This window comes from Anomalospiza imberbis, chromosome Z, assembly GCF_031753505.1.
Source record: "Anomalospiza imberbis isolate Cuckoo-Finch-1a 21T00152 chromosome Z, ASM3175350v1, whole genome shotgun sequence".
In the NCBI taxonomy this organism is placed as follows: domain Eukaryota; kingdom Metazoa; phylum Chordata; class Aves; order Passeriformes; family Viduidae; genus Anomalospiza; species Anomalospiza imberbis.
This window is the reverse complement of record NC_089721.1, coordinates 20,863,716-20,876,401: the sequence shown is the minus strand read 5'-3', so window position 1 is coordinate 20,876,401 and position 12,686 is coordinate 20,863,716. Positions and strand designations below refer to the sequence as shown.

General features: G+C 37.2%; 1 protein-coding gene across 11 annotated transcripts in view; it reads right to left on the bottom strand.

Moving 5' to 3' along the window:
- MAST4 (microtubule associated serine/threonine kinase family member 4) overlaps positions 1–12,686 on the bottom strand; it is a 288,832-nt gene that overhangs the window by 28,507 nt on the left and 247,639 nt on the right. For all 11 annotated transcript variants that reach the window (XM_068175824.1, XM_068175825.1, XM_068175826.1 and 8 more), the window contains 2 exons: positions 8,202–8,269; positions 5,740–5,825 (listed from right to left, as the gene is read on the bottom strand). In XM_068175824.1, coding sequence (XP_068031925.1) covers positions 5,740–5,825; positions 8,202–8,269 — 154 coding nt within the window. The remainder of the gene's footprint in view (positions 1–5,739; positions 5,826–8,201; positions 8,270–12,686) is intronic.

Genomic DNA, 12,686 nt, shown 5'->3' with positions numbered 1-12,686 from the left:
CTGCAACTCTCCCTACTGCCCCCCTCATATTCGCTTCTCTCTCCAACTCTTACTCACCCCTCCCATGCTTTTCTTTCCCTTGCATTTTGGTTTTTCTCTCTCACTTGCTGCTTTCTCCAGTCAGTTTCATATTCTCCTAAAATATCTTTTATCTATTTAAGTTCCTCTCTGCATTCCTGGCATGTAGAAAATCATTGCCTGAAGTCTCCATCCTTCAAGAAAACCTAGTAACATGAATGAACTAAGGACTGACTGAGGACTTGGCATACAAATATTCCTCTAGAGTTTCAAACTGGACAGTATGCAAGATGGCCTCTTAAAAGGCAAACAGAAACCACAGCATATTATTACAGCATCTTAACAAATCCTCCTTTCAGATCATATACATCTGCAAGATCATTACTAACATATTTTAAAATTATTAAAGAGTAAATTCCAAGGACTATCTAGTCCTGTAAGTAGCTGGTACATGTTGCTATATTTTTCCAGCTGTCTAAACTGCATCTTCAGTCTTACAGTCAACAAGAAGGTAACTTTCCACTAGGATTCTGTTGTTTCTCAGAAAAAAAAGCTGTTTAGCTGAAATGTACCAGACTCATGAGACAAATGCAACACAATAGTCTCTTCTGCTTTTACACATTTATACACTGTTTATGCTATACAAAGTGCTTCTAAATGACATTCAGCACACAAAAATGTCTTAACATCCCTCACATCCTCTGGTCACAGTAACCCCAGCAAACAACATTTATGCCTTATGAAGAAAATGATACCCCAGCCAGCAGTAGATCATCAAATGCTGTCCATGATCTTCAGAATATTATAAAGACAACTTCAAATTTAAGGATTCTGTGACACAAAAACAGTGTAAGGAGAGCACCCAGACTATCCTGTCAATTGACTGATTGACAGTGGCATGTCCTGTCGCCCTGCAAAGCCACAACCAGAGTGGTACTGTTGCATCCTCCTGTTGTTTCAAATGAAGAATTTGATTTGCTATCTTCCCTCAGCTTTCTGTTTTCGTAACAGCAACAAGAGTTTCCCAAACATCCTCTGATTTCACTGTGTGAATTTCAACAGGTATGCAAGTGCTCTGTATTTTATGGATGCTGTAGCTCGACACAGCAAAAAAGCTTAGTTTTCAAGAGAAATAAGAACATTCATAAAGAATAAATAATATTCATTTGTCAGTGTCCAAACATTACCTTATTTCACTTTCAACATAAATCTCAGTCTGAAAATCTCTATAATTACTCTAGTTAGGCACAACTATAAAACACTGCAAAAGTGCTAAGATGACAAAGACAAGCCAAAATATTTAACTGGGTTCCTGAAGTTGTTCCACTTAAATATCATGCCATCACTCCAATCTTACAGTCATAATTCCTTTTTTTTGAGTAATTTTGAGTAATAAAACCACCTCTCCATACCTAACAGTACCAATGCCTTCTATCTTTATGGCAGCTAGTAAACATAGATTCAAAGTAATGAAACTGCAGTCCAAAATTCTGATGGGTAAACTGTCTTGTGCTATTTTAGTGAACCTACAAAGTCACACTTCTACCTGCTTCCTTCCACTTTTGAACCAGTGGCCACCAGGCTGATGATTAATTAATCTGACTGATGGGGCTTTATTCTACAGCTGGTAACTTTCTTAATCCTGTTCCAAACATAACAATACATGAGCAAGTAGTACTATCAACAGAGTGGAGAAGGGAGAGAAGCACTACTTACAAATTTCATGCAGCAGCTGCTCAAGATACACTACTTCTGAGTTTTTTAATTTATCAAGCAATACCATTAGCCAATATGTCATGTACTTAACTGACATTACCATCCCTGCAAAACTAAAAGCATTCCGGAGAGGAGCAAAAGTGGTATCACGTATTTGCTTTAAACTGATACAGTTATATATTGAAAAGATATAGAAATAACATCACTTCCTTCCCTGAAATCAAATGTAATTTTTATTTTGTTGAATTGTTTCAGGAACCCAGGCTGATGCTAACTTGAAGAGATGGAACACTACTACCTGCTACCTCTCACAAGCTGAAATGTGGAAAACAATGTTGTTGAGATTGCAGTAAAAAATTAAAATTTGGGAAATATGAGTTTTGTCTGGCTGAACAAAGTCAGATAGCTTGTTAAGCCATTAATGACTTGGCCAGAATCCTACACATTTACTGATTCACAGCTTGTTTAACTTCTTGTATATTCCTAGCCATTCCCAAAAGCCTCATCTACTAATCTACTACACCTCATATACTATACAGTCATTTAATTGCATTACAGATTAGTTTGCCCAATTAATTAAAAGCAGAGAACTACTAAGATATTTACTCAAGCCTTCACAAAACCAATAGTTTTTATTTAAACTCATCAAATTTAACGTATCTGACAAATCTCTGCTATAACATGCCAAGACCAACAATTACCCTGTCAAGCAATCAAAGCTTTCTATTTCACTAATAAAGGCAAAAACACCACAGCAAAGGAAAAGAATGTTATAGGGTTTTCTTTAATTAGTTCAGATTTAAACCCTCCATTATAGCCTCAAAATAAGTAAAATATTACAACATACTGCAGCTTTAGTAAGTCAGAGCACAAAATATGCCCACTGACATATTTTAGAGAATAAATCAATGAAGCACAGGCAGAATTCACATATACTTAGATTATTTCAAAAAATTAATGGCCTGGAAAAACATAGGAGGGAAAAAAAACAATTGTTGTAGCATAACAACAATAACTTTTGTTTCAACTACTTGTACTTGTAAATAAACTAAAATAAATGCCTTCAGGATAGTTTCTTGCTTTATATTCACAAGAAATAGGTATTACTGGTTTATTACACTCCATTTCATAGATGAGTTACACAGCATTTAGGTTATCTTGATGTGTTTTCCTTTAAACTTGACCATAACTTTTGAGTAAATAAACCATCAAATGTATTGCTGCCAACAGCAAAAAGAAAACCTTACTTTAATAAGGACTAGAAAAATGGTCTGTTGATTTTACAGTCAGTCTGACATAGCAGAGATTTTCAAGCACACAGACAGTTTTGAAAAAATCATATCCTAGAGAACTTAGGAGCACAGGCCTCCTCAATTGACAGTATTGTACAGGTGCTAAAATCACTTTTAAGAGCAACTGAACACTTTTAGAAGTTTATTGTCTCACATTTCACTGTGTTCCTTTCCCTCTCCATGTATTGGGTTTGCACAGCAAGGTTTTGGTAGTGGAAGGACTACAGGAGCCCACAGTGGAGTAGGTTTCCTGGTACAACTTGTGACCCTGGCAGTGGCCCACACAGCAACAAGCTGTGCCTGAAGAACTGCACCCCATGGAAGAGTGTTAGCAATAAATTCAATTAATATTCCAAATTCCAGTCTGTTTTGCCCACAATGGTATTTAAAGACTGGTCTCTCCCAGTCTTTATCTCAACCCATGAACCCTTCTTTGTATTTTCCATCCCACATCCAGCTGAGGGGAGTGACAGAGTAGCTTTGGCAGGTGCCAGGAATCCAGCCAGAGTCAACCCACTACAGACTGTTTTTTCATTTTTGATTTTTCTTCTAAAATAATTTAAAAGAAAAATAAAAACCAACAAAATCTACTTTGTTATTACTTCCTTAAAGATGGAAGTAATATGACTCTACTAAAGAGATGAGCTTTTCAATTTCCACTAAAACTACAGCATTAAAACCTGGCAGCCTACTCCTGTTTTTACACTTGCAAATGAAAATGATTTATGAAGAATCTGGATATACTCCAAGCTGGTTATTCTCTAGCAGCTTTCTTTTCTTCACATACTGACCATGGTTTCATCCAATTTCACAGCACTGCATTGCAAATTTTGTGTATTACTGGCATTTAAAAGATAATTAATAAGCCTTGTTTTTCCCTGCCACAAACATGAAGAAAAAACTGTAAGTGTGTGCCATAGAAGACCAAGGCTTTTCATCTGTTTTTTTCCATCTTTGCAGATCCCTTTCTGTCTCTGGTTTCAGGTGGGCAGTTGTCTCTAGTCTGAATTTCTTAATGGCTCTTTGAGCTTCCCTCTGGCTGTAACACCTATGGAGCAAGAGGCACACGTAGGTCTACTGAACCTCTGCCTTCAGGTGCCAGGCCTCACCCTGCTGTATGTGGAGCTGCAGCTGCTCCTTCTTCTCCCCATCCCTCAGTATCTGAAAACTGTTCGTAACTGAGAAAGGTTCAGTGACTCTTGATACCCCTTTCTCCAACAAGGGCCTACCCCACACAGTTCCTTTTATTCTCCAGTAAGAAAAAGAGACAAAGGGAAGAATGTAGGGGACTTAACATCTGCCAAGGGAACGAGAAAGGGGTGCAGCCAGGGAGGGGAGTAGCATCTACTGTTAACTGCTGAGAGGCAGGCTTTTGAGATACTGGGGTAATTGGGAGAAGGTGAGATATGGTAAGAAGAAAGTTTGCCTGTGAAGAAGTTCTGAGAAAATTAATTGAGCAGAGCTTGACTAGTGAGAAATTGTATTTAGATATTTATATAACTTTAATGCAGGTAATACTATTTTGTTTGGGATTTTTGCTGAGATATAAAAACATGTCTTGGACACAAGTGGCCTCCATACAAGCTACCATGGCAGTAGTCTAGGCAGTACTAAATGCCTCCTGCTCCAGAACTCATGGCTATCTTTAACTAAATTTCATCAGAGAGAGCCCAACAGCCTCAGGCCATTCAGCAGGCCCACAAAACTCCAATGGGCAGACTGCAGGTGCTTTTTCTCCTATGTCAAAGATTCCTTCACAGAGTGCTCAGTCCTATCAACTTGCTGCCACTTCCCACCTCAAGCAGAGTCAATCTAATGGGGTCTGTGCTGGAAAGCAGCACCACCCTCCTCCTCTGCCAGGCTGTGACACTGGCTCATTTGCAGTGGGCTCCTCACCTCAAAATAGAAACCTCTCTTTTTTGAGCCAGTTTACATCCCTCTTTTTCCCACAGGATACACAGAACAGCTCCTGTCTTGACACATTTCTGTGCAGAAGAGGAGCCAAACAAGGATCTAACCAATACTACAGGATCAGAAGAGGAGACTGAAGACAGACACCACCACTGCACAGTACTTCCAGAAATATTCTGTGTTCATTCAGAGACCCAGAATTTTCTCTTGGTTTTCTAGGATATCTTCAGATGACTTACTTATCACTAGGCAGTAAACTGTACACTCTCCAAGTATCCAGAAACAAACCAAGAAACAGCAATTTCTTTAAAACTAATTGGTTAAAATTTGAGAACTAGAATAGCATCCACAAAGTAACAAAACACTGTTGTCCTACTTTAGGAAATTTGTTTCTATTGCAACAATACTTCTGTGTCAAGTAAGCATTCATTTTTATCAATCTCCCTACAGATGACAAATAATTCTCTCTCACATCTGCATAAACACAGTATTATAAAGGTGAGCTTAAATCTGCCCTTTGATTTATTCACATTTCATCTTTGGTATGCTATCTGATTCTGAAAAATCTTTCTGATGCAATATTCAGTACTTCCATTTACTGCAGCACAGAGTAATTCATTACTGCCTAGCAAACTTTCCAAAACCTTGTCAACTTAAAATACTAGTAACAAAACAAGAATGCAAAATTAAAAAAGCAGGGTGCAAACTCACTCCCTCACACAAAGACCCCTGAAATAACAAATAATAGGAAATTGAGCAAAACTAAAATGCAATAGAGCTGTCACAGTCAGAGATTACTTACCCATAAGCTCCATTACTAATCAGTTTAATTGTTTCAAAATCACTTTCCCGAGGTTTCCTCTGCAGCTTCAGCGAGGTATTAGAGCTCTTCAAAGTAAGAGATGAGAATGAACAAAGTTAATACAATACTTTTTTTCAAAACTGGGGGGAAAAAACCCAAACAAAAACCAACTATCACCAGGCTGTCACACTGATGAACCAGGTAAAAGCTCTGGACAGCCAGCCACATGGCCAACACAGAGAGGGACCAAGGGCTGCTTTTTCATCAAACAGGAATCTACTGCACTGCAGCAAACTATCAATTTCTCTCCATGCACAGGTTACAGTCACGAAGGCTTCTGGTAGTTACTGGCAATTGAGTCATGGACTCAAGTACTTACTTATCTTGAGTCATGGACTTCTGTGAATTCCATATGGCATTTTTTGGAAGCTGCCTTCCCAGTCTAGTAAATCTGACTTTTGTATTACAGCTGGTAGCAACAAACTGTTGATGAGCCCTTTTTCACTCAAATAAACTGGGCACACATCAAACTAATGTTAGGACAGAGTGTGATATAACAGGGAGGACAGTGAAAAGAGACAAAATGAAAGGGAAAAAGATGGAAAATAAAAATGCATTAGTTCTACCCCTAAAGAGGTCATTTTAATCTACTTCTTTGTCAGAACTTTTTTAAAACCAAGTTGCCCTGAGTGGGGTAAAACCTTTTTTCTAGTTTGAATTTTTAATTAATCTTGAAGATGTGTGAATTAGAATTGGTGTTCAGGGGGAAGAAATGAAGGCATGGGACTCCAAATGCAGACTTCCAAACACACAAGATCTTTTTCAAATGTCTTTTGAATCTCCAAGAAATTCCATGATCCTTACCCAGGCAGTTTAGTAACAGTTAGAAGTTGAAAGTAGAGCTGGTTGAAACATTTTCAATTAAATACTTGCTAAAAAAAATTCAGTGCAAGACTCGTGAAAATGTTAATATACTGAACTACACAGGAACTGACAGAGAGGACTTACTAAATTGTTCATCCCACTTGTCTGCCAGTACAGGATTCTTCCTAATTGCTATTTATGATGATTGTGAGCAGTCCTGTACTTTAAAGTTATGCTTCCTGTCACTTCCCATGTGTGTCTATTCCACAACTACATTTTGAGATGTTTCCAAATATTTCCTCTATAGTTTTCTTTACTGATTTCATCATATACACTATTTACATTCCTTTATTATACCACATTATCCTTTCTGTATTTCTTCAGCGTTTGCACAACACAAATAACTTCACAATTTCAACTGTTTAGCTAATGCTAAGCCACTTTGCACCTTAGATTCAGTTAAGCACTTTGGCACTTCCCTTAAGCCTTCTAGTTATTTTGTCCTTTCTCCAATTTATCAGTAAATGCTGCTCAGCTCTAATAAGGTATTTCAAATGCAGAGGAATGAAAGCAGCAGAATAAGAAATACCTCTTTGTCAATTACAGAATCCTTCATAAGTGGCACATTGCCAAATATTAGAAAATATCCCAATATAACATGACATGTAGCAGAGAATGATGTCTTTTCTGTAATGTATCAGAACAGGTCTAACAGATAATCCATACCTGATAACATTTGTAAATACATGTTAATACTTGTTACAAGTATTCAAATTTATTAACACTTGTAAATAGTTGTCACTGAATTACCTAAGCATCCCCTGAAACTGCTCTTGTTTTTGCTATCCACTTGCACTGAAAATCAAGACTAAATTGTAGGAATTTCATCTACTCTGCTGACTGAAATCCAAGGTGTAAGAACCAACTTTTAAAAACAAGAATTTAAAATAATCACATTTAAGCTCACAATCAATGTGTTCAACTTGCTTTTCTTTTGTCATCCTGAGCAAACATCTAACAAAATATTACTGCAAGATACCCATTGCTGTAGGCAAGTGTTTTCGAACACAGGTTCAGAAGAATGATGCACAACCCTTCCAACTGTAAACTAACTTCCTGAATCCAGGCTATTTGCTAGTATACTCATTTCTTCCTTCTCCCTTCACTGGATCTGCTCAGAATCTCTCAATTTGATCATTAGCTGCCTCTGTGAATGGATTGTTTTAAAATCTCTTAAAAATACATTATTTTATTAGACAGTTTACCAATACTTCTAAAAGAAAAAGGAATACAATGATTGAATAGAAAAAAAAAAGAAAGCAATGGTGGATTTTGTGGTAAAGTTGTTGCCATATGGTAAACACTAACTCTGTGGAAGATGAAGACACTGAGATGTCTAGGAAAATAGGTAGAAAGCTCTGTTATACCTTTTGAAAGCCTTCTGTCTGAAGAGCTTCACAGAGTTAGTGAGTATTAACCAATGTTAATCAATCTGTTCACACATACCAGGAGAAAACAGAACAGACAGGGTTGGGGGAACACACCAGATTTTCCTTGTTCACATTCAGCAAAAGCAGCAACACAACAGGGAAGCTTACATTTATTGATTCATCCGCTTCCAGAGGTTCTGCTGTCCCACTGTCACAATTAGCCAGCTGAGCTATTTCTGGAAAGAAAAATTAAAATCTTAATTTTAAAGTAGGGAAAATACAAAACTAAATGAAGCACAGAAAACGTGGGAAGTGACATCTTTCTGGAATACTTAATAGAAAATAGAAAAAAATTAAAACACCCAAAAAAAAAAAAAACAACCCACAACAAAAAACCCCAAACAAACAGAAACTAAAAACCCCACCAAAAAAACCCAAAACAAAAAAACAAACAAACAAAACAAAACCGCTCCTGTAGCACTTGACAAATAACTTTCAGGGCATCTCCAAGCATATATTAAAAAATCCACTCAGAAAATTAAGACTTGTTATTCAGTGCCTATGTAAAAATCTTCCACCGAAGCAATGAAGATTAGTCATAAAGCAATGAAGAGCAGAACTGTTTTCACTGATGAGACTTGGGAATTCCAAGAGCTGTGTGCAAACTGAGTGCTAAGGGAAAGACAGCACTAATCTGCTAAAACTCCTGAGGATCTCAGCCTCTGAGGGGTTAACAGTAAGCCCCATCCTTTTTGGGCTCCTTCACAGTTACAGCAAAAGCTTCTAATTTAGACCTAAGATGGACTCTAAATAGTTTGCTTCTTCTACAAAGAAATACTGATAAGCCTACCAGAACAAGCTAAAAGCCATTTTCATGGAACCTTAGCATTTACAGAGTCACTAACACAGATGAATTCTCTGGGAAAGTAAGATTTTAGGAGCCCACAACTCTATCAGATTGTCCCTGGCAGGGCCAACCTAAGCTGCAGAGCTCCTAAGCCCAGCCTGTGCTTCAGAGAGGGTAGTAACCAAGAATTAATCTGTGTAAAAAAAGCCAAACAGGACAGGCAGTCACTAAGAGACCCCAGCAACCATAATATTAATTTATATTATATTTATATTATATTTAATTATATATTTAATTATATATCCTACATAGCCAAAGATGCAAATTTTATCACAATTACGTGCTGGCAATCAGAAATGAGACCACCTGAAATTTGCAAGATTAGTTTTTATCTCAGGACTGTTAACTGAATTTATGACTACGAAATATAACTGAATATTCACACAGAATACCTAAATTGGATTTTTCTATATAAAAATAAATTATTATTAGATGTGAAATGCTCTGCAAACTTACTGCAATTTTTAAAAGCAAATTAACCACATAGATAATTTTCTGTTGGAACAGCTGAAGATTTAAGGAGTAACTCTCATTTGTAACCACTATACAAACCAAAACATGTGATAACTGTAAGAAACAGAAGAAATTAGAATGTCACTTCAAAATCCAAACAGATCTTTCAAGTGCTAAAGAAGCTAAAAAATATTCCAAAAATTAAGTCAATACACAGTGAAAAAATATTCCCACTAGAACAAACAAAATCTTGAAGGAAAAAAAATTATACAGGCTGAACCTGAAGTGGATTTTCCAGTCAAAAGTCACGGCTTTGTGAACAGGGAAGTTTTAGAACAGAAGTGTTAATGAAACCTTTACTGTACGGACGAGAACCAAGCTAGCTGGAATAATATACTTTGACAGCCTTCTCAACTAAAATTACTTTCATATATAGCAAATTAAAGTAATCCTTTTTGAAACAAAACTTCTGCAAAATAACCACTATCTGATAAATCCATATTATTTGCAAGCAGTAGGTGCTAATGGGATGGAACCAAAAGTCAGCTTTCAAAACAGAGAGCTATGGGACCATTTTGCAGTGCCTGAAGAGATTTTTCAAACTCATTTAAATACCATTAAACAACTGTCCTTTTTCTTCCACTCATTTAAACCTTTTTTTGAAGGCTCATGATTCAAAAAGGTAAAGATGGTAATTTAAAAAACATGGGGAAAAAGTTCTCCCCAGGGAACTCTTCAGAAATGCAGCCACCACTGTCTGCCAAGTGATGAATCTGTTGTGGTATTGTTTTCAGCATAGTATAAATTTATCTAGCATTATCTCCAAATAATACAAGCACCATTTCACTCAAAGAAAGGACACTACAGTTATGACAGCAAACATAGGAGGCAAGTAGAGAAAGATCTAAAGTAGTTTGCTTTTCCCTGCAGATGGAAGAAAATCCTTTGCACGAACATTTATGAACACTGAAGACAAAAAGTAACATCTTGGTTGAAAATATAATTCTGTGTTACAGGAGAATTAAGTAGTGCTGCTGAGGTGCACTTTTTTTGTTTTGAAAAACTTGGTTCTGCTTTTTAAAATTTTCTAATTTTACATAAAAGGGTTTTAAAATTCTTGAGGATGATCTTCCCATAATATTTTTACAGTAATGAATACAGTGCTCCCATTAATTCCAGGGTATAGACCCATAGTGCCCTTCTTCCATTTCTGCTTAAGTTGCATTCCTATACATAGAGACACCCATTGACATTAAAACTAAATCATTTAAGAAGTCATTGCACAGTGATTTATACTGCTTATAAATATTACTTTTTTTGGCATGTGGGAGGAAAGCATTAACACAAATAAGATGGCCTAAATTTCCTATTACAAATACTCATATACATTAATCTTTAAAACAAAACAGTAAATAATTCAACTGCTCAAATCTCCAACTGAAACAAAAATTAGTAGTCCGTATGTCATACACCCCTCAGTATTTACTAGCAAACCAGACCATTTCTTCCTTCAGAAAAAAAACCCAAATCCAAACATTTCAATTATCATTTGAATGTGTCAAAATTTGTTATATTCATTAATACTCCATTTATGAAATACAGTAAGATGTGTCTTAGATGAAGTATGCTCCCATAAAACAAATACTGAGTTAAAGAAAGAAGGATTCCTTATTTATATAGGGGCATTTGTTTCTAGACCTCTCTTATCATAAACTGTCCAAAAAAATTTCAAAGTTCTTATTAAACATGGGTAGTGACAGGTTCTTGACTACTTTTATCCAAGTGGCCAGGAAGAGTCAATGAGAAAGATAAGGTTCAGCTGGCAGAACCGGAGTCAATAATATAAAGCTCTCAACCCACACTCCAAATTAAATCTTGCATACTTGATCAGTGAAGAATTGATGAATTGTCAGTTTAGGACAGACCAACAGCTCACCAAAACCAGAAGACAATGCTTTATCTTGCAGAGAATTTTAATACTTCTTGATCTTTTCCAAAACCAAAGGGAAAAAAGTATTTATGTATATTTTCCCAATTTGTCTGGCTTCCTTTGCTGCAGTCCAAATATAAACAAAAAGCATCAAAGCTATTAATCTGCATCTCAGACAAAAAATATTACTAAATTTGGATGAGGATGATAGGAAGTGGACTAATAATAGGCTTGACTTACTTTAGGTCTGTTAATATAACATTAACGACATCTGTAACAATACTCAATCTAACTGGATTAGAACTAACCAAATTCCTGACACAACTGGAAGTGCTGAACTTCTGCTTTAGTTCAGCAGGAGGGTTTTAAAACACAATATACTACTTCCTGATTTAACAATGTGTGATTTTACATCATGGAAGCTAGCAAAAAAAAAAAATAGGTTTATCATAGTTTTCTGCTAGGATTTTTTGTTATCAAGCCCTTTCTGGGTCCTGGTTGATAACACAGCAGACAAGCTAATTGGCACCAGATAGGACCATTTTTCCATTATGGCATTTCTGCTAATTTCTTCCAAATTGCAGAACCAGCACTGAATACAATGAACTGATTTTTATTTGTCACCACTGTTAGAACATGGTCTCAGCGTGGCAAAGAAGGTGATCTGGCTAGGATAGTGAAGTATTTTTAGTTTTTTCAATGCTGTCCTTCAAAGAACCATAGAATGCCTTGGGTTAGAAAAGATCTTGAAGATCATCTTGTTTTAAGACTTCCACCAGGGGCTGGGACACAGATCACACTATCCACTGAGTTGGAAGGGACACAAAAGGATGATGAAGTCCAGCTCCTGGCCCTGCACAGAACCACCCCAAGAGTCACACCATGTGCCTGAGAACCTTGTTCAATACTTCCTGAACTCTGTCAAGCTGGTGCTGTGACCACTTCCCTGGGGAGCCTGTTCCAGTGCCCAGCCAGCTTCCAGGTGAAAAACCTTTTCCTGATATCCAATTTAACTCCCCCGCCGACACAACTTCAGGCCATTTCCTTCAGATAGATTCTGTCACTGGTCACTACATCAGTGTGTGTCCTTCTACTTTCCTTTGTGAGGAAGTTGTGACTGCAATGGGATCTCCTCTCAGTCTCCTCCAGGCTGAACAGACCAGGTGACCTCAGCCTCTCCTCATACAGCTTCCCCTCAAGGCCCTTCACCGCCTCCATGCCCTCGCTGGACACTCTCCAGTACCGTCCTTCTTATGCTGTAGCACCCAGAACTGCCCCCAGCACTCGAGGTGAGGCTGCCCCAGAGCAGAGAAGAGCAGAGCAGAGCAGAGCAGGACAATCCCCTCCCTTGCCTGGTTGTGAT